The following is a 23,537-nucleotide window of genomic DNA, read 5'->3' on the forward strand; positions in this document are numbered from 1 at the left end:
TATTGTTTCTTTTTTTCCCCCTATTGAGGATTCTTTCAAAACAGGGAGCATTTTCTGTGTCTCTTTTCTTGAGCATTTTTGTCCATTAAGAAAAAAACAGTCCCTCTTATTGTAAGGTGGTCAAAACTGTTACTCCATCCTATACTAGATTGCAATAAAAGGAGTTTTCAGGAGTACAAATGAGCCCTATTACTGGAGAAAAATGGGAGGTGAAATGAGAGAACATGAGAATTACCTGTAAGTGATTGTGACACCGTGAATGAATATGGACTATAACTCTTCACAGGGGGAGAGAGCCAGTGCGGTAAAGGCAGGGCACCGGAAGGAAGATGTGTTGAGAAGTGTTCCAGAGAAACCTCAAGCCACTAAAGATGGAAAACGAGACAGGAAGTGAACTGAACCAAACACAGCTCCAGCCTCGAGCTGTGGTGGCCCTCGAATACCAAGTGGTCACCATCTTACTTGTGCTCATTATTTGTGGTCTGGGCATCGTGGGCAACATCATGGTAGTTCTGGTGGTCATGAGGACCAAGCACATGAGGACCCCCACAAACTGCTACCTGGTGAGTCTAGCAGTAGCTGATCTCATGGTCCTGGTGGCCGCAGGCCTCCCCAACATAACGGACAGCATCTACGGTTCCTGGGTCTATGGCTACGCTGGATGCCTCTGCATTACTTACCTCCAGTACTTGGGCATTAATGCATCCTCTTGCTCAATCACAGCCTTTACCATTGAGCGGTACATAGCAATCTGTCACCCCATCAAAGCCCAGTTTCTCTGCACATTTTCCAGAGCCAAAAAGATAATCATCTTTGTCTGGGCATTTACATCCATTTACTGTATGCTCTGGTTCTTCCTGCTGGATCTCAATATTAGCACCTATAAAGATGCTATTGTAGTGTCCTGTGGCTACAAGATCTCCAGGAATTACTACTCACCTATTTACCTAATGGACTTTGGTGTCTTTTACGTTGTGCCAATGATCCTAGCCACTGTCCTCTACGGATTCATAGCTAGGATCCTCTTCTTAAATCCCATTCCTTCAGATCCTAAAGAAAACTCTAACACATGGAAAAATGACTCGACTCATCAGAATAAGAATTTGAATTCAAAGACCTCTAATAGATATTTCAACAGCACAGTATCTTCAAGGAAGCAGGTAAGCAAATCTGAGCCTCCAAGTTCACAGAGAAAATGTGGGAGAGAGTTCCTTGTGAGATAGGATCAACTTTGCCCTACTTAGCTGATGGCAAAACTAAAACACAATCATACAAGCGTTTCACTGGTGTAAGCCTCTGCTTTACATATTAAATCCATCTCTAAAACAACTGAGGATCTAAAAATAGATGGGGAAATGTTGACAGCACACCAGCAGGTACCAGTTTGTGTGCAATTAAAATATAAGGAAATATAAACCGAAACCCTAGAATTCTACCTTTAAAATGGTGTGCCCCTCTGAGAAATGTTATCAATATATTTAGGCCATTTCTGGTTTCTATAGGTAGCAGCTGGATATTTTGAAGAACTCTGTCGTCTGACAAATATTTGACAAGATAGTTTGAGAAAAGATGAGTCGAAACAATACTGAAACTGAGAGGGGTTCCTGGACTTTTTTTTTCTTTTCTTCAGTCTTAGTGGAGAAAGATTCTATCACTTTCTCCTTCAGCTCCCTACAAAATGTCCTGGCATGTACAGGCTCACAGTGCACTCTGCTCAGGAAGTGTTCTGATAAAAGGGCTTAACACCAAGCTTAATTTGTGACAAAGAATGACTGCATTCTTCACACGTCTTTTTCCTATTAAGCATAGCTATGTTTCAGATCACCTGAATGCTCAGGCAGTTACTGTTGAATGGTGGTTTTGTATGAGTGAAGTGTAACTGTGTTTCAGTAGGTGTAGTTTGTAAGACAGTGCAGGAATACTTTATATCATCTGTACGCTTACCTATAGTTACACACCTAAGTCATCTAGGAACTTGGCTTTCAGATCCTTTTCTTTGTTAAACAGAAAAAAAGAACAGGTGATCAGTAAGATTTGCTCATTCAAACAGGTTGAATTCTCTTTCTTTCTTTTTTTGATCCTGTGGGCATTTAGTTCTTCCTATGTACATAAACAGAAACTTAGTGTACTTTTTAAAGGATGCAGGTGAATCATTCATACTATCACTTCCTAATCTCTGGATTTGCTGAAATATGAAGAATTGTATTGAATGTTGGGCACATAGTGAAGTAAGTTACTAATAAATAGTGGGGTTTTAGGCATGCATGAAATGAACAATGAACTATCACTAAAAAGAAATATATACAACATTTTAAATTATATCATTACATTTGATTTATATAACATTTATTATTAAAGGTGCCTAGATGATAAAAGGGAAGACTTGAGAAACTATTGCCAGCTCTTAGATTTCTGTTGCTTTGGATCTAGCAGTGCTACCTAATACAAGGCATATTTGGCCATCTATTACCCAAAATTTGATTAAGGGAAACTCAGAGAGGTCTGTTGGCCACCTGCCAAGGCAAACATTAACAAATACAATAAGACAGTAAAGAATATGCACATCTCAATTAGAGGCTAAACATGGGTTAATGTCTGTAGCAAAGAAGGTCAGGAAGTAAATTCATTCATTAGACTCATTTATATTCTTGTTATAAATTCTAAAAAATTGTTTGTCTGGTCTGATGTCTTCCCTTTCAATTACAGTCATTAGTACCTATCAGCATTAATAATGTGCTTTAAATTGCTAATTGTGTTACATGTTCACACTCATATTTCAAAGCTGTTAACAGATAGGCTGTCCTCAAAGAGGCCAAGTAGTAAAACAAAAAGCCAAAGGCTCCAAAAAACCCTGGGCTTTAAAATTCTAGGGTTCTAATAATCTTGGATGTATGACCCTGGGTAAGCAGAACTCTCTGAGCCTCAGTTTCCTCATCTTTAAGCACGAGGATAAATAGCAACCAGAATTGGTGTGAGGGTTCAATGAAATACCTGATGAAGGACAACTAAAGTTGGTTCATCTGAGTGTTTAATATGTTGGCAACTCTAAGGGAAATAGATTTATTCTTTAAACTATACATGCGCCATTTAAACAAAGATCAATGGTTGAACAGGTGTGTATAGGATTTGGCAAATTCTTGAACTTTTAATAATTAGGGCATTTGGAATTGTGTTCAGAGGATTTAGGGTTGTCATGAGGATATGGCTGGAAAGAGAATGGTACGGATTTGGAGAGGGGACCAGGACAGGGTACTATGGGGGAATTTTTAGAGTATGCAGTGATTTGGTTCCCTGGTGGCTCAAATGGTAAAGAATCTGCCTACAATGAAGGAGTCCTGAGTTCAATCCCTGGGTTGGGAAGATCCCCTAGAGGAGGGCATGGCAACCTACTCCAGTTCTTGCCTGGAGAATCCCCATGGACAGAGGAGCCTGGCAGTTTACAGTCCATAGGGCTGCAAAGAGTCAGACATGACTGAGCAACTAGGCACACACAGCAGTGACTTGGTTGATTAAAATGAAGTCTTTGAAGGAACAGCAGAAAGTAAGATTGGATTGCTAGTGTGTATGTATATCTGTGAGAGAGAAAGAGAGAGAGAAGAATGAGAGAAAGGGTTGTGATGGATCCCAAATATCAGGCAAAGGAAGAAGTTTGAACTTAGTGTAGGAGCAACCAAGAGTGTGAGTGGTGAGCAGGAAATAGCAGTGAGGAAAGTGGTGTTTGGGGACAATAAATCTGACAGCTGTGGATGAGGCAGGCTTGGAGGCTGAGACTCTGCCTCCACTTTTGAAGAAGGACCACTTTTGAAGCTGTTGGTAGTAATTTAGGCATGAAATATTGTAGCAAGATTCTCTATCAGGAGAATTTAAAGTAAGGTGTGAACCAGAGAGGAGTTTCAAAGAAAGAGGAGGTGAGATGTGAACATGTCAGATACAAAGGATGAAGAGGGGACAATTCGACAGTTCTGAGTCTGGAAGAACAGACGTGTCTCCTGATGAATGGAATGAGAGCCATGAAGGGCAGTCAGTTTTGTCCAAAATCAGTGACCCTTTGGTCTGGCTTTTTCCTCTTCTGAAATGGTTCTTTTCTTAAATCTTGAAAAGATTCTAACCTCTACCTCCTCTAGCCCCAGGATTTGATTCTACTATTTTCTCTGCACGTTTTTTCTTTGGGGCAAGTTTAATTTACATTTTAATAAATATTCTGTCTGGACCAGGTCTTTCTAACCAAGTAATTAAAGTCAAATGTGCAGAGCTTAGAAGAACTACATTTTAGAGGAAATATAAAGAATATTTATATGTGAGGGACACGTGTGAGGTTTGTGTTTGCTGATTTGTTTACTTTTAACTTATATTTCTGATGCAGAAAACTCAGGCCAGAATCTTCTTTCTTTCCGTTATTCAGATTTAACTAAATATTTGGTCAAGTCGATAAAACAAATTACTCTAAATAATAGCTTGGAATTGTGTAGACAAAAGAATTATCTGATTGACTAAATCTTTTGCTTTACAATTGGTTATTTTGCTGCTGGAGCCATAGTTTAAATAATCACATTGTCACATTCCAGCTCCATCTACACAATACCAAAAGATCTCTCTCTGTTCAGTCAATTCAAGTGTTCAGCATTGTATCGATAAAATGTCTTTATCATTGGCTGAGGAATTGATTGGATCTTTTGGCATTTTGGAGACACAGGAGTATCTTGCTGAAGGACAACACTGTGAATAAACACATTCAATTCAAATATTTGCTTTCCATAGGACACAGGGATATGCAGACTATTTTATAGATCAGGCTACCAGTTTCATTTTCAGTTGAGTCACTCGAATGTACTTTGTTTTAAAACAGTATAGCTAGTGGGGAACTGTGTAACCTAGTCTGAATAGAAACTCCAAGAGTTGTGGCAAATTTTTCATTATGAGTTTTGTTTGACTGGACAAGTTTTTAAAAGGCCAAATGGTCTTTGTTTCTATAAGTTTCTTAAAAGCCTTCTACCTTCCCAAGAAGAATGTTGGTAACCCATAAGACAAAAGCAGTCTTCGTTTTAAAGAAATACATGCCCTTTATTTGTTGCTGTTGTTGCTATTATTTCTGCGGATGATAGAAAAGCAATCATGTATTATGGAAAACATAGAACACAAGGCATAAGAAAAAAAAGCATCCTGTATCCTACCTCTCAAAACCATAATATATTAGCATTTAGTAATATTTTTCTCATTTTTTGCTTGATTTTATTTTATATCCTTATAGTCAATATATGCTATACTATGCTAAGTCACTTCAGTCGTGTCCGATTCTGTGCGACCCCAGAGACGGCAGCCCACCTGAGCTTCTCCAGGCAAGAACACTGGAGTGGGTTACCATTTCCTTCTCCAATGCATGAAAGTGAAACGTGAAAGTGAAGTTGCTCAGTCATGTCCGACTCTTAGCGACCCCATGGACTGCAGCCTACCAGGCTCCTCCATCCATGGGATTTTCCAGGCAAGAGTACTGGAGTGGGGTGCCATTGCCTTCTCCAATAGTCAATATATAGATATATATATATTGATGATATATGATATATAGATAGATAGATAGATCTACTGCTGATTCCCTGATAGCTCAGTTGGTAAAGAATCTGCCTGCAATGCAGGAGACCCAGGTTCAATTCCTAGGCAGGGAAGACCCCCTGGAGAAGGGATAGACTACCCACTCCAGTATTCTTGGGAATTCCCTTGTGGCTCAGCTGGTAAAGAATCCTCCTGCAATGTGGGAGACCCGGGTTCAATCCCTGGATTGGGAAGAGCCCCTGGAGAAGAAAATGGCAACCCATGCCAGTATTCTTGCCTGGAAAATCCCATGGATAGAGGAGCCTGGCAGGCTACAGTCCAGGGGGTAGCGAAAAGTTGGACACAACTGAGCAACTTCACTTTGCTTCACTTTGTAGATATATAACCTTACATGCTGCTTTTACACAAAATGTTGAAATTAATATTCCCAAGAATAGCACAAAGTAAAAGAAAATGGAAAAGATTGTGAGTCAGTTTTTCTCAGCCTCCGTTTTCTCATTAATAAAATGAAACCAACAATTCCTCATGGAGTGACTTGAATCAAATGAGAGGCATCAGACAAAATCCATGGCTTGTCTCTCCTCACCTGTACCATCAGCTACCCTTCCCGCATCCCTGTCCTTCCCAGTGACCTCCACGCCCTCTGCAGCCTCCTGACTCGGACTCTGACGGGGCAATCTGAGTAGGCTGTGCTCGTGGAAAATGATGAACTTGGGTAGAAAAGGGGCTTAAATGTGTCTCTTCTCCCCTGCCTCCCTCCAACTCTTACCTTTTTAAAGAAGAAACTCTGAACAAGAAAAACAGAACACAAAGGAAAAGAGACATAATAGTGGCAATAGGGCTGACATTTGCAAACATGAAATCCCTTAAGTTGAGTGGGTAGCCTAATCAATGATTAACCTCAAAAGGCAAATTAATTATCCCAAACTCTTCAGCATTAGGCCTAAATCAGAGGTTTCCCAAGTTTACTGGGACTGTTTTTGTACTATTCTCACAGGTCCATCTTTCATTTGTAATTGTCTTATTTGCTCTATTTGTCTGGGCCCAACCATATTCTTAATAATATAAAGATCTCTAAGATGGGCAGGGGGGGAGTGCAATTTTTGCATTTAGCACACAGATATCTAAGTGTGCCATCTTATTTTTTTATTATTAAAGAAAAGTGTTCCATTTTCTAATTCACATCCTATATAAGGAAAAACTCCTTCTGCCATAAATTGCCTCATTGAAAGTGCAGTTTCATGTTTTGTGCCCTTTGGTTAGATGAACACACATTGTTTATTCCCAACTTTATACTTGAAGCTTTGAGTTATAATTTCACTGGTAGAGAAAAATAAATTTTTCTATATGCCTACAAAAAAGAAAAACCTGCGCTCCTACAGAATTCTCAATTTGACCACATACCAAAAAGCCCCGTAAAATCAGCTAACCTTGAAAATAAAATATCATATTTCTTTATGCATTCTCTTGTGAATTCTTCAAATTGCAGACAGTCCAAGTTCCAGACAGATGAAGGCTGGGCTGTACCCATGTTCTTAGTCTCCGTTACTTTTGTTATGAGTTAGGGGAAGGTGAAAGGTGTAAAGTTAAAGCTAGGCCAACATTAAGCAGAATTTTATGGTAGATCATTTTATATTCAAAGAAAAGTGAAAACAGTGAAAGTGTTAGTCGCTCAGTCATGTCTGACTCTGAAACCCTATTGTAGACCATCAGGCTCCTCTGTCCATGGAATTCTCCAGGCAAGAATACTGAAGTGAGTTGCTGGTCCCTTCTCCAGGGGATCTTCCCCTCCTAGGGATTGAACCTGGGTCTTCTGCATATCAGGCAGATTCTTTACCATCTAAGCCACCAGGGAAGTCCAATATTGGGGAAGATTCAATATCCTCCCCAGTTTAATGAAACATTCATTCATAACCCCCAAAGCACCTAACATTCCTAGATATAGAGGCCATCAGGACATTTAAAAGCAAACTCTTCACCTTCGAGGGGCTCACTATTGGCTGTGTGCACAAATAATCCTGAGTAGACTATTATGCTTTACAATAGAGGACACAGCATCCAGGAGGAGAAAAGCTGGGAAAGAGTGGAGGAAGGCTCAATGGAGTACGTGGCATTGATCTGGGCCTGTGAAGATGGGTGGAATGTCTCAAAGCAGCAATAAGGAGAACAGAGAGAAAAGGAAGAAAGTTCAACTGAGAGAGTAGTAAATAGGGGAAGACTGGGCACATTCAGGGAGAGAATAGTCTAGTAGCATTGAAGTGGGACAATGGAAGTGCATTCTCTATGGAGGGAAGCCTGAACTGGACTGTGGTTGCTCTTTCCCGGCCCTGACCTTTGTCACTCCACTTACTTACATCCACACCCAAGGTTACAGCTCCCGCCTATGAGAGCCCAGGACACAGCTCTTGCAAAGACATCTGACCCATACACCTACCTGGTTTTTGGACATCATGTAAGTACATCAAATCCAATATGACTAAATCTAAATCCATTTATTTCCTTCATAAATCCATATCACTTTTCTTCTTTCCTATTTTAGATTCCCAGATCACAAATCTAGGAGGTCTTATAGCACTTTTCTGTCCTATCTACCCACCCCAAGTGATAACCAGATGCTAGTGATTCTAGCTCCTAAACTCTCATGTTTGACCTACTCCCTCACACGACCATTGCCCTAGTTCCCCATTTCTCATCTGCTCCATTTCAGGACATACCTCACCAAGCCTCTCCCATTCCACCATCTCCTAGGTCATCCTGCACACTGCTCACCAGGAGGTTTCTCTAATACACAAATATGTTATCAAAATGCTTTTTGCAGTTCCCTGAAGCCTAGAGTTTAAACCTCTTAGTATAACAAATGTGATCCTGACTCCTTTATATGTTTTAACTTTATCACTTATGGCTCTCCTAATGTATACTTTATACCCCAGCAGTACTGAATTATTTGTAGTTCTCTGAACTTGCTACTTTCTCTCAGCTGGAAAACATTTCATCTGGCAAGCTCCCAATTATCTTCCAAGTCTCAGATCAAATGGTGCCCCCCCCCCATGCACCTCATCAAGCCTTCCCTGCATTTCTCAAGCAGATCTATATAACTGAATGTCTAGCTATAATCATTCAGAAAAGGCAATGGCACCCCACTCCAGTACTCTTGCCTGGAAAATCCCATGGACAGAGGAGCCTGGTAGGCTTCAGTCCATGGGGTCGCTGAGGGTCGGACATGACTGAGTGACTTCACTTTCACTTTTCACTTTCATGCATTGGAGAAGGAAATGGCAACCCACTCCAGTGTTCTTGCCTGAAGAATCCCAGGGACTGGGGAATCTGGTGGGCTGCCATCTATGGGGTCACACAGAGTCGGACACGACTGAAGCGACTTAGCAGCAGCTATAATCATTATGTTAGGTATTTTATCTGTTTCCACAGTACTTTGTATTTACTTGTGGTTTAGTAATTCTTATGTATCATAATTGTTACCTGTTGGTCTTCCCATTGCCACTAACGTCTGTAAGGGTAGGGCCCTTATTCCCAGTGCCCTCAGCACTGAACTTGGTATGCAGCAGCTCCCCAAAGAATATATGGCAGGTCATGTGTTGCAGCCAGGGAATACAGGCTTTGCAAGAGTGGGTGGCTAGCATTTCTTCACAAATCTACATTCAGTGACTTTATACTGGTTGCTTAAAATTGGTCATGATTGGAGTACTAATATTGTAGAAATCAGAAAATATGACATTTCAGGTCCCCTCCCTTTTTTGTGGAGAGCCAATTGTTAAATATTGATCAATACATTTCTATGTATGTGTGTGCATGTGTATCATACATAATAAATGAATTGTAAAAGAGTACATGATGTACTCTGCATATAAGTTAAATAAGCAGGGTTACAATATACAGCCTTGACATACTCCTTTTCCTATTTGGAACCAGTCTGTTGTTCCACGTCCAGTTCTAACTGTTGCTTCTTGACCTGCATATAGGTTTCTCAAGAGGCAGGTCAGGTGGTCTGGTATTCCCATCTCTTTCAGAATTTTCCACAGTTTATTGTGATCCACACAGTCAAAGGCTTTGGCATAGTCAATAAAGCAGAAATATATGCCTTTCTGGAACTCTCTTGCTTCTTCCATGATCCAGCGAATGTTGGCAGTTTGATCTCTGGTTCCTCTGCCTTTTCTAAAACCAGCTTGAACACCTGGAAGTTCACGGTTCACATATTGCTGAAGCCTGGCTTGGAGAATTTTCAGCATTATTTTACTAGCGTGTGAGATGAGTGCAATTGTGCAGTAGTTTGAGCATTCTTTGGCATTGCCTTTCTTTGGGATTGGAATGAAAACTGACCTTTTCCAGTCCTGTGGCCACTGCTGAGTTTTCCAAATTTGCTGGCATATTGAGTGCAGCACTTTCACAGCATCATCTTTCAGGATTTGAAATATCTCAACTGGAATTCCATCACCTCCACTAGCTTTGTTCGTAGTGATGCTTTCTAAGGCCCACTTGACTTCACATTCCAGGATGTCTGGCTCTAGGTCAGTGATCACACCATCGTGATTATCTTGGTCATGAAGATCTTTTTTGTACAGTTCTGTGTATTCTTGCCACCTCTTCTTAACATCTTTTGCTTCAGTTAGGTCCATACCATTTCTGTCCTTTATCGGGCCCATCTTTGCATGAAATGTTCCCTTGGTATCTCTAATTTTCTTGAAGAGATCTCTAGTCTTTCCCATTCTGTTGTTTTCGGACACGACTGAGCGACTGAACTGAAATGAACTGAAAAGAGTACATACATGCATAGTTGAGACTAAGTCAAGTCCAGCACTCTATTTTGCTCCCTGAAAAAGTATTGCTTGCCATTCCATATCCTTCTCTCGTTTTAATTAAAATGTATTTTCTTTTATTGACTGTCTTTTGAATTATAAAACAGCAAAACTAGCAACCAGCTAGAATAATAGTGAGTTTGTTGCTAGATAAGAATTTTGAGGAAGATTTCCCCACTTTCAGACAGAACAGGCTGACTTAGAAACATGGCATACTCAAATCATAATTTACTTTTTATACAAAGTCCTGTTGGCTTTCCAACGAGCCTTTCAAATATCCTTCCCAATAAGTGAACTACACTGGACAGAATATGCAGAGATGCAGAGGGATGGCAACTTAGGGAAGGAAACAATGTGAGCGGAAGTACTAAGATGAGAATAAATCTGAGTGCTCCTCTGTGACTAATTTTCCAAAAACAATTTGCACACATCATCTTATTTCAAAGAGAAATATCCCCAATTTCCCCTGACTGGCTTTCAAAGCCCTCTAAAATCTGACCTTTTCATCTTTTTTCTTGCTTTGTTCAGCCATTATTTCTTTAATTCAATGAACAATTACTGAGCACCAATCTCATGCCAGGCATTACTCTGGAGAACAAATAATAGTCGCTGTCTTGTGGAACTTTCTGTATCACAATTCAAAAGCCATTTGAGTGGTATTTTTGATTTTTCAGATATATAACCAGGACTGGATCATATAATAACTCTATTTTTAGTTTCTTGAGAAACCTCCATACTGTTTTCCACTGTGGCTGTGCCAACATGCATTCCCACCAACAGTGCACAAGGGTTTCCTTTTCTTTCCATCCTTGCCAACATTTGTTATTTGTGGTCTTTTTGATGATAGCCATTCTGACAGGTGTGAAAAAATAAAAACACTAATTTGAAAAGATGCATGTACCCTAATGTTCATAGAATAATTATTTACAATTGCTAATATATGGAAGCAACCTAAGCATCTATCAACAGTTGAATAGATAAAGAGGATATGGTGCATCTATACAATGGACTACTGCTCGGCCATGAAAAAGAATGAAATTTTGCAGTTTGCAACAACATGGATAGACTTGAAGAGTATTATGCTAAGTAAAACAAGTCAGAGAAAGACAGATACTGTATGATACCACTTATATGTGGAATCTAAAAAATAAAACAAACTAGTGAATATAACAAAAAAAGAAACAGACACAGATACAGAGAACAAACTAGCAGTTACCAGTGGTAGGAGAAAAGGAAGGGGGGCCAGTTAGGATTAGGGGATTAAGAGGCACAGACTACTATGTATAAAATAATCTACAAAGATATTGTACAGCACAGGAATATAGATGATACTTTATAATAACTGTTGTTGTTGTTCAGTTGCTTAGTTGTGTCCAACTGTATGTGACTCCATGGACTGCAGCACACCAGGCTTCCTTGTCCTTCACCATCTCCCAGAGTTTGCTCAAACTCATGTCCACTAAGTCGATGATTCCAACCGACCATTTCATCCTCTGCTGCCCCCTTCTCTTCTTGCCTTCAATCTTTCCCAGTGTCAGGGTATTTTCCAATGAGTCAGCTCTTCACATCAGATGGCCAAAGTACTGGAGCTCCAGCTTCGGCATCAATCCTCTCAGTGAATATTCAGGGTTGATTTCCTTTAGGATTGATTGATCTCTAAGCTGTCCATGGGACTCTCAAAAGTCTTCTCCAGCACCTCAGTTCAAAAGCATCAATTCTTCAGTGCTCAGCCTTCTTTATGGTCCAACTCTCACATCTGTACATGACTACTGGAAAAACCATAGCTTTGATTTGCAGACCTTTGTTGACAAAGTGATGTCTCTGCTACCTTTAAAATTGTGAATCACTATATGGTATACCTGTAGCTTATATAATATTGTACATCAACTATAACTTTTTTTTTCCAGTTTAATAGTATTTATTATGCATTTTACTATTTTTTTTTTCTTTCTTTCTTTCTTTCTTATTTAATTTTGTTTTATTTTTAACCTGAAACACTGTATTAGTTTTGCCAAACATCAAAACGGATCCGCCACAGGTATACATGTGCTCCCCATCCTGAACCTAACTTTTTTAAAAGTTGAACAAAACAGTAGGAAAATACAAAGTTAGGCTGTACAATGTGCAGAAGAGACACAAGGAGTGGTGAACACCGCACATGATGCTGGAGAGCAGCACCCCCCAACAGGGAAGAGTCACTGCACTTTTGAAAAACAAGTAGGCATTCACCAAGCTTGCATGAAACCAGCAGGATTAGTCATTTACGTAGCCAAACAGAGCCCAGAGTAAGACTTTGGAAGGCCCTGTGTGTCACTGAAAATATCTAAATTTGGTTCTAAGGCACCAGGGAACCACTGAAGAACTCTAATAAGGACAGTGGCAAACTGGATTTGACTTTTGGAAACTTTACTCATGAAATTTTACAATGAATTCAGCCTATAACCTGGGAAACAGAAATGACACTTTTGTAATCCAAGCAAGAAAGTAAAGACTTGCATTAAGATGTAAGTAGAGAAGGCTAAGATGGATGTATAAGAGCAAAATCAGTGGGATTTAACTACTAATTTGTCAAATGACAAAGGGAGAAGTTCCTAAATCGAGTCCCAGATTTTCAGCTGGAATGAGTGGACAGGCAGTGGTGTTAGGAAGCATGGCACAGAAGACAAGAGGAGGAATGGCCTTTACCTATATTTATTCCTTCTTCATAGCTGCAGGTGTGTCCACTAGATTCCCCCTTGTATACCAAGCTCATTTAACTTTGCAACCTTGCTGGTGTCATTTTTCCCACCTGTAAAGCCCTCCCCACTGTCAATACCTCCCACCTCCCTGAAAAGCTCAAGGTCCCAGTTCAGGCTGCAGTTAGAGCAAGGAATCCCATAGATTGAACATCTACCCAAAGGCAGAGTCCAGCGTGACCTCTGGAGTCAGAAAAATGTAAGTTCAATTCTACATCCTGTCTCTCTAAGTGGGTAAGTTATTTTACTTCATAATACTTGTTTGTTCAAGGGTAACATGGGATACTAATGATACCCACTCATAGGGTTGCTGTGAGGAAATGCCTAGTACATAATAAGCATTCCATAATTCTTATTTACTATACTTAAATTACATGTCATAATTAGAATATTGTTTATCCCCACCTTATTCATGAAATAGCAAAAATTTTAGACTAGTAATTCATTCCTGAAGAAGACAAAGTTTAGAGGTTATAGTAGATGGATCTTCCAGGCTCACCTAACAGCATATTCATAAGATCAAATTAGTAAGTATTTCTCAGTCTTCTGCTCTATGCCCAGAGAGAAATATAGTAAGCACATTAAGTTTATATGAACTGATTCAATATATCATCACCAGAATCCTGAGTAGGAACTAACTGTAAAAGAGGACTTGGAGGCATAGGAATACAAAGTTGATGCGCCAGTTGTGTCAAAGCCAAGATTTTAACCCAGCTCACCTGCTCCATTTCAACCATAGAGTACGAGAAAAATCAAAGGAGAGATCAGTGAGGGTTTCCTGGAGCTGGAGGTTTGGGCCACATTAAACAGACTGAGCGGAAAGAGGTCATTCCAGATAAAGGAGGGAGATGAGAAGGATCTGATAGTATTATCAATGGGAGAAAAAGCCCAGAATTTTATTATAAAGCATGCTCTGTCTGAGGAGTAGTAATGCAATTAGCTAGACGTGAGCCAAAAGTTTATGGGAAATAAATGCGGAGGACCTGCAAGCTGGGGCTGGATCAGTGAAGCCAGAAAGCCAAGCACAGGGCCCCCACTGGCACCTGCCTTCCCAAGTCCCCCATCAGGCTGGTGAACAGCACCAAGGAAGTCACATTCCACAGGGTGCAGCTTCGGAGTTTCCCTTCCAATGGGCCCTCATTAACCACTGCCTATCCATGTCCCTGACAGCTCAGTTGGCAAAGAATCTGCCTGCAATGCAGGAGACCCCAGTTCAATTCCTGGATCTGGAAGATCCCCTGGAGAAGGGATAGGCTACCCACTCCGGTATTCGGTTCAGCTGGTAAAGAACCTGCCTGCAATGCGGGAGACCTGGGTTCAATCCCTTGGTTGGGAAGATCCCTTGGAGAAGGGAAAGGCTACCCACTCCAGTATTCTGGCCTGGAGAAGTCCATGAACAGTATAGTCCATGGGGTCGCAGAGTTGGACACGACTGAGCGACTTTCACTTTCATCCATGTACAGGGCCATCACCAGTTCCCTTCTTCTGGGCCGTAAATGCCCTCCTCTTGCGTAAATTTCCACAAGTCTGCTCTCCTCAAGTCGTCACACCTGGAATTTTTTTCCTCTGAAATCCCCCCAGCACCCACCTTCTTCCCTCTAATGCTGTTTCCCTAATTCCAGCCTCATCATGTCCTCTCTGCACTGGAGACCAGGAGGCCAGTCTCTGCCTGGCCAAACCATTGCATAAGCTTCCTTCCTAACCACTCCCCTGCCTCTTGGTTGACCTCTTCCAATTCAGCCCCTGGGGTGCTGCTAGAATGAGCTAAAACACACACTGGATAGCATCGCTATGCTGCCCGAGCCTTCCAGTACCCTCATTTCCTATAGGTTTACATCCAAGGTGTTATTGCACTGGGACAGCTAAGTCCTGCCCCCTGCTTACTTCCTCAGGCTCATCTCCTTTCTGTCCCCAGCACACCCTTTCACAAGCAGTGTCCTTTATCTGGCCACACTCTCTCCTGCCCTCAAGCCAGTGTGCATACTCTCCCCGCAGCAAGCATTCCAAACAGGTGCAAGAACAGAGCGCTACAGACAGAGGGACAAGCACCAATCCCTGCCCCTGGAGGGAAGGAAAGCCTGCTCTGAAAGCTGATCTGTGAGAGGGTGAATGGGAAGTAACAGGTCTGATGAGGACCCGCATGCACCACATTGCTGGAGTCATTTGTTCACATGTCTCTCCCACCAGATTGTGTGCTTTGTTGAAAGAAATCTTAAAGGACAGATGATAAAAAACATTGTCAGAAATCTTTAGCTTACAAAAAGGATATGGAAATTTTAGATTGTAAGTATTTAGGATTTGGAAAAAGTTAGACTCTAAGTGAATGGTCAGGAACAGATATGTGCATTTACAAACCAGTAGAATAATAGAAAGAAAGTATGACTAGGATTGAATTTATTTGTATATTTGCCTGGTGGCTCAGATGGTAAAGCGTCTGCCTACAATGCAGGAGACCCAGGTTCAATCCCTGGGTCAGGAAGATCTCCTGGAGAAGGAAATGGCAACCCACTCCAGTATTCTTGCCTCAAAAATCCCATGGACGGAGGAACATGGTCGGCTACAGTCCATGGGGTCGCAAAGAGTCAGACATGACTGATCGACTTCACTTTCTTTCTTTCTATTCTTTATATTGAACTACAGTTAACATTATATTCATTTCAGGTGTACAACATGAGTGATTCAACATTTATATACATTATGAATTGATCACCACAACAAGTCTAGTAACCTTCTGTCACCATACAAATTTATTATTGTAATTATCGCCATGACATTTATTTTTATAACTAGAAATTTATACTTCTTAATTCTCTTTACTTATTTCACCCAACACCCCATCACCCTATCCCTTGCTAACCACCAGTTTGTTCTCTGTTATCTATGAGTTTGTTTTTATTTGATTTGATTGTTTGTTTTTTTTGATTTCACATACAAACACAGTTTATTTTATCACACTTCATAGGTATTGCAATTTTTTTTGGTTAATATTGGAAAATATTTTATTTATTTATTTTTAATTTTATTTTATTTAACTTTACAATATTGTATTGGTTTTGCCATATATCAAAATGAATCTGCCACAGGTATACATGTGTTCCCCATCCTGAACCCTCCTCCCTCCTTCCTCCCCATACCATCCCTCTAGGTTGTCCCAGTGCACCAGCCCCAAGCATCCAGTATCGTGCATTGAACCTGGACTGGTGACTCATTTAATATATGATATTATACATATTTCAATGCCATTTTCCCAAATCATCCCACCCTCTCCCTCTCCCACAGAGCCTAAAAGACTGTTCTATATATCAGTGTCTCTTTTGCTGTCTCGTATACAGGGTTATCGTTACCATCTTTCTAAATTCCATATATATGCGTTAGTATACTGTATTGGTGTTTTTCTTTCTGGCTTACTTCACTCTGTATAATAGGCTCCAGTTTCATCCACCTCATTAGAACTGATTCAAATGTATTCTTTTTAATGGCTGAGTAATACTCCATTGTGTATATGTACCACCGCTTTCTTATCCATTCATCTGTTGATGGACATCTAGGTTGCTTCCATGTCCTGGCTATTATAAACAGTGCTGCGATGAACATTGGGATACATGTGTCTCTTTCAATTCTGGTTTCCTCGGTGTGTATGCCCAGCAGTGGGATTGCTGGATCATAAGGCAGTTCTATTTCCAGTTTTTTAAGGAATCTCCACACTGTTCTCCATAGTGGCTGTACTAGTTTGCATTCCCACCAACAGTGGAAGAGGGTTCCCTTTTCTCCACACCCTCTCCAGCATTTATTGCTTGTAGACTTTTGGATCGCAGCCATTCTGACTGGTGTGAAATGGTACCTTTGTGGCAATCCCGTATTGTTGGATGATAGCATTTTTTAGCAATAAATAATTAATTAAGGTATGTATATTGGTTTCTTTTAGACAAAATGCTTTTATGCACTTAATAGACCACAGTATAGTGTAAACATAACTTTTATATGCCCTGGGAAACCAAAAAATACATGTAACTCCCTTTATTGTGATATTCCCTTTATTGCTATGGTCTAGAACCAAGCTCACAATTACTCTGAGGTGTGCCTGTGTAAGTGAATCATACAGTATTTGTCTCTCTGTCCTACTTACTTCACTTAGCATATATTTACCCTCTGGTCCATCCACATATTACAAATGGCAAGGTATTATTCTTTTTTAAGGCTGACTGAACTGAACTGAATAGGTAGGGGGGTTGAGAGCCACTTTGGAGGGGCCAGATGGGACAGGTGGGTTGAGTGAGATGGGTCCCAGGAGACAGCAGGATAGGGTACACGGCTTTAGCTCAGTTGATGGAGTGGAACAGACATGGTGTGTGCCAGCCCTGAGCCAGCTAGGTGAAAGAGAGCGAAAGAAATCTGGGACCCACCAGTGCTTTCGTCCCCAGAGAAAGTGCCACCAGAGCCCTGTGGCTGTGGCACCTGCCCTTATGTCAGTGATCTCCTCTGTGTAAGGCCCAGGTTCTTTTCAAGCTGCTACCTGTGTGCTGGGACTCAGAGGGAATAGGTTTATGTGCAAGCCCTGCAAGAGTGAAATCTCAGTTTCCCCACAGCCCTCCAGCTCTCCTGGACATAAGCCCCTCTGGGTTTCAGAGCTAGATGTTATGGGGGGAATCATCTTCCCAGTGCAGGACTCCTGGGGCTGGGGAGCCCAAGGAAAATCTCAGACCCCTCACTCCTCAGGGTTGGGGAGGGGGTTCTCCATGAACATGATGTCCCTCTCACTTGTGGATCACTGCCCCGAGGGTGAGGATTCTGACTAGACCGCATCTCGGCCCCTACTACCCATCTCAGCATGGCCCTTTCCTTATGTCCTGAGTTGTAGAGAAACTTTTCTGCTCGTCTTCAGGTTGTCCTCAGAGACGATTGCTGTGTATGTAGTTGTGGAGCGTCCCTGGGAAGGGGCGAGCTCAGAATCTTCCTACTCCACCATCTTGATTCCGACTCTGACTAGAGGTGAATTTTTTTTAAGGGAAGGACAGATGGACAAAATCCAAGTTCTTGAGCAATGACTGCATTTAAGAGGCTAGAAGAGGGTTGGGTTCTTTGCTAGAGATTAAAAAAACACACAATTCCCCACCTTGGAACAGCCAGAGGGCCAAACGCATATTTGTAGTGGGTGATTCCAGTTACAAGGGAAAGTAAAGAAAGACAATGAGCCAAGCAGAGTGAGAAGTTTCAGTTAAATAATCAGTGGATTTATCTAAAACTGGGAAGTCATGGCCTTGATGTTAGAGTCAGACACAGCTCTCCAGAGCTGCATGGGAGGCACCTAACAAGAACTTGAATAAACTAAAAATTAAATTAGCTCTGAAGATGAAACAAAGCTAAATATATGTGCTCATGGAATAGGATGAATAATGTAAAGCACCTGACATCCATATTTAGTTGCAATAAAAATAGATAATATTATTTTGGAAAAGAAAATAGTACAACCTTTTATAAACGACACAGGTGACTTTGAGCCAAAATCTATATCCCTTGGATAGATTGCCTGAGCATAATTATAAATTAGCTGCAAGTAAGTAAAGCATCCTATGCCTTTCCATTCTGTGCCTTTGTTGTTTGAGTTTTATGGGGATTTATGACTATGGGAGAATTCAGCATCCTTTCTGCAGGCCGCAGCTCTTAGTTGGGAAAATAAGGAGAGTGGTGGCACCACTGGGAGAGTGAGAAAGGAAAGAGGCCGAGTAAATGCAGAGCACCCCTTGGATCTTTAAAGATCATTTGTAGAGTCAAGTGACTAAAGCCCCCATGTGCAGGACTGACATCCTGCCATGGTTCCTCTGATGAGAGCTCAGCTTTGTGACTGATTTTGCCTGACAAACATTTGCAATACTACGCATGTAGAAAAATCTGAGGGAAGGGTCAGAGAAGAGTGCACGGAGACAGTTTTGTTCTATGGGGAAAAGATAGAAAGGGACTCGGATTCAGGATGAATTTACAGAAGAAATATTTAACTAGGTATTATAAAGTGCTAGAATGGACCACCAGGAGTTTCTTTACAAATCCATTAGGCATGTCTCTGAAGAAGTTAAGAGCAATCGAGTCAATACTTTTGTATAAACCAACTGCAGTCCACAATGGAGGTATTATCCTGGAATTAAGGATGGCTTTGTTCAATTTTTATAATCCCTTCAAGTTCATTATTATATGGAATGGGAAAATAGTGGGATTAAGGTTCAGTCCCCGGGTCAGGAAGATCCCTTGGAGAAGGAAATGGCAATCCACTCCAGTATTCTTGCCTAGAAAATCCCACAGACAGAGGAGCCTGGTGGACTACAGTCCATGGGGTCACAAGGAGTCAGACATGACTAAGTGACTAACACAAAGACAGATGTGCATCTACTCATTTATGATTCGGTTGAAAACCTACTGTATGTCAGGCACTGAGTTAGGCACTAGGATATAAACATGAACAGGAGTTCCCACTCACAAAAATATCATAGTCTAATAGGAAAAACAAGAAAGTAAACTGGTCACTAATGCCATAAAGGAGCAAGTGCCATCATGGGGGAAGCACAGATTAGTGTTACCTGATCCAGGTAGTTTTGGGGAAAGATGAGCATCAAAAAGGCTTTCTGGAAAAGAAAATTCCTAAACTGAATGGATGATGGAAATTAATGGAAGCTGTGTAGGTGAAGAAGGGAAAGAAGGTGACTTATGCAAAGGTAACCATAGAGGTGAAGGCCAGGGGTCCAGAAAGAACAGGATCAGTCCAAAGAACTGACGTAGCTCACTAAGGCCGAGCAACAAAAGTGGAGACAACCAGGAATGAAGTCTTAGTCTAGGATACCTGAGAAGGCTTCCCTGGTGGCTCAGATTGTAAAGAATCTGCCTGCAGTGCAGGAGACCCAGGTTCTATCTCTGGGTCAGGAAGATCCCCTGGAGAAGGGAATGGCAACCCACTCCAGTATTCTTGCCTGGACAATTCCATGGATAGAGGAGCCTGGCAGGCTGCAGTCCATGGGGTTGCAAAGAGCCAGACAAAAGATTGAGTGGCTAACACTTTCACAGGATACTGAGAATTTGGACAATATTCTAAAGGCTATGAAAAGTCATTGGAAGACTGCAAGGCAAGGTGTATTATAGTTAAATTTATGCTTGAGGATGATCACTGTTTTCAGTTGGCAAAAGATTAGACCAAAGTCAAAAACATTAGTTAGGAGAATGCTGAATGATATGAGTGAGATAATCTGAGTAATTCTGCAAAGGCCTAATACACTGAGGGAAATAGCAGTGAAAATAGAAAGATATATTTGAAATAGAATCCATAGATTTGATAGATCTAGGTATGTAGAAAAGGGGAGAGAAACGACTCCAACACTTGAACCATTGAGATAAAAAGTGGTGTGACAGTTGAGAGTCTGCATTCTGGATCTCATGCCCATGTGAGTGCCTGGACCAAGAAAATAATAAATATTATTATTAATTGAATAGTGTGATTTGTCTAAATGAAGACAATTAGTGGAGGAACATATTTCAAGGAGAGAGAGCGTGTTAAATTCAGTTCTGCCTTCATTGTGTTTGAAGTGCCGATAGAATACACAGGCACAGTAAAAAAACATGGAATTAGAGCTAGAATAAACATCTGACCCAAAGATATAGATTTGAGAACAAATCAGGTTTTTGAAGGCTCTGGAGTAAGTGTAATTATAGGAGGAAATTTTGTGGAATTGAAAAGAAACCCTGGAGTAGCTTGAATTATAGGGAGGCTAGGATGAACAGCCTATGAAATTAACAGAAGTGAAGTGAAGTGAGGTCGCTCAGTCGTGTCCTACTCTGCGAGCCCATGGACTGTAGCCTACCAGGCTCCTCAGTCCATGGAATTTTCCAGGCAAGAGTACTGGAATGGGTTGCCATTTCCTTCTCCAGGGGATCTTCCCAACCCACGGCTGGAACCCGGGTCTCCCGCACTGCAGGCAGATGCTTTACTGTCTGAGCCACTTCCAAAGAGGAAGAAAAAAGAATAGGGGAAGTAGAGTCACAGAAGCCAAAGGAGAGAACTTTTAATAACGGATCAATAAAAGAGGCAAAGATAAGAACTGAATAATCACCTAAAATAGGTATTGGTAATCTTTGTGAGTAGCATTTCCACAACAGTGTAGGGAAGAAGAATAAATCAGATCTCACGCACTTGGTAAATGAGTTGATGAGATGAAGAAAACTGGAAAGAGAATCAACAGCAATCCTAAGCTTGACTGTGACAGACAATAATGACAATGAGAAACAAAACGGGGTATTTTTATAATTGTTTTACTTGTATTTTATTTCTTAAGATGAAGAACCCCAAGCCTGTTTAAATCATAATGGGAAAGAGGTAGTTGAATGGGAGGATTTATTTGTAGATACACAAGCCAGTCCAAGTATTGGTAGAGCCCAGTTTCTGAGGATGCAAAAAAGGCAACCATAAAGAGAGTAGGCAAAGCTCTCAGACTTAGACAGGAAAGGGGCATCCTTGTTTTCCTTGTCAGCAGGGTTTGTGTCTAATTCACTGACCCATTTACAGCACCTAGCACTATGTCTGGCACATAAAAGTATCCAATAGGTGTTCATTAAATAAATAAATGGATAAATGAATGAGTGAAAGAAGGAATGAATAAGATACAAAAAAAAAGAGATGAGGATGACCATGTTGCATGAGTTTTAAGTGCTGGGGCAGGAAGCGGTGAGTTCTCACAAGCTGGTCTGTATTTTCTCAGTAATGGGATGGACGGTATCAACTGAGAATGAAGAAGCAATGGCAGAGAGAGGGAACATGGGAAAGTTCCCACGAAGTTCATTGTGGAAAATGGGAAAGGTCAGTGGCAGGGAGAGCAGGAACAGGATTCAGTCCCATTCTTGCTTAGAAAAGGTGAACCAGAGCACTAGTAAATTTTCCTGCCGTTTAGTCACTAAGTTGTGTCCGACTCTTTTGAGACCCCATGGACTGTAGCCCACCAGGCTCCTCTGTCCATGGGATTTCCCAGGTAAGAATACTGGAGTGGGTTGCCATTTCCTTCTCCAAGGGATCTACCTGACCCAGGGACTGAACCCATGTCTGCTGCATTGGCAGGAGGATTCTTTACCACTGAGCCACAGGGAAGCCCAATAGTAAATTACAGGCGGTCTGATTTCTTCATGACATCTGAATACTTGCAGTGGACCTCTTCTAAGACTTATTCCCCATAAACATCTCCAGCAAATTAGGAAAACCCATCCCTTTGTTTGGACAAGCAGAGGTCTTTACTCATGCTGCCCTGTTTAGAGGAACCATTTATTTGTTCTCAAGGTTTGTTTCCCTTCAGTTGCAGCAAGGGACACCCCCACAACGGGTACAATTTCACATTTAGCACTTCATTCCCTTTCACTGAGGCAAAGATCTTAAGACAAAGGGTCAGATCAGACCAAACATGATGCATTGCCGCAGGGCAGGGATTTTCCCATTTATCAGAATTGCCATGGGAAGCTCTGCCTCCATATCGATAGGAGCCAGGTGCCTTGATAAATCCCTTCATCAAAAACATTGTGGACAGGATGAGTTCATGGGCAGTAACTCCTTCCTCACCTCTCCTTTATCAGCATCCTCAGCTGACGTGCCTAGTGTTCAGTCTGTTTTTCTCTCCCCTCAAACATCTTGGCTGTTTCCACTTTATATACTTCTGAGTTTTTATTGATACTTCTGAGTTTTTATTGAAGTATAGTTGATTTACAACTCTGTGTTAGTGTCAGGTGTACAAAAAAGGGAATCAGTTACACATATACACATGACCACCCTTTTTCTTAGATTCTTTTCTCATATAAATCAATAAAGAGTATAGAGTTCCCTGTGCCACACAAAAGTTCTTCTTAGTTATCTATTTTATATATAGTAAAGTGTATGGACTTCCCAGGTGGTGCTGGTGGTAAAGAATCTGCCTGCCAGTGCAGGAAACTTAAGAGATGCAGGTTTACTCCCTGGGTCCGGAAGATCCCCTGGAGAAGGGAATGGCAACCCACTCCAGTATTCTTTCCTGGGAAATCCCATGGACAGAGGAGCCTGGCAAGCTACAGTCCATGGGGTCACAGAGTTGAACATGGCTGAGCGCCTTACAAAGCTCCTTGGTGTGTATATGTCAATCACAATCTCCCAAATTCCCACTGCCCCCTATCCCCTGGTAACCATAAGTTTGTTTTCAACAAGCGTGACTTCTGTTTTGTAAATAAGTTCATTTGTACCTTTTTTTTTTTTTTTTTAGATCCCATATATAAGCAATATCACATGGCATTTGTCCACTTTATCTTTGGAGGATTTTGGAAACACACTTAAAGATGATTAGCCTTGAGACAAAACCAACACACTCCATTTTGCACACAGTCCTTGACTTTAACTTTGCTATTGACTTTATCTCAAAGAAAGAGGGTATAATGAAGTACAGACACCCTTAATAAA

The 23,537-nt window shown here is 41.1% G+C and overlaps 1 protein-coding gene across 1 annotated transcript in view; it reads left to right on the plus strand.

Annotated features, from left to right (window-relative positions):
- The first annotated feature begins 293 nt into the window (after positions 1 to 293).
- Positions 294 to 23,537, plus strand: part of TRHR (thyrotropin releasing hormone receptor) — a 48,235-nt gene continuing 24,991 nt past the window's right edge. Inside the window, exon 1 of the mRNA XM_006075682.4 lies at positions 294 to 1,160. Within this exon, the coding sequence (XP_006075744.2) occupies positions 372 to 1,160 (789 nt within the window). The 5' untranslated portion in view covers positions 294 to 371. The remainder of the gene's footprint in view (positions 1,161 to 23,537) is intronic.

Source organism: Bubalus bubalis, chromosome 15 (assembly GCF_019923935.1).
Source record: "Bubalus bubalis isolate 160015118507 breed Murrah chromosome 15, NDDB_SH_1, whole genome shotgun sequence".
NCBI classification, from domain to species: Eukaryota; Metazoa; Chordata; class Mammalia; order Artiodactyla; family Bovidae; genus Bubalus; species Bubalus bubalis.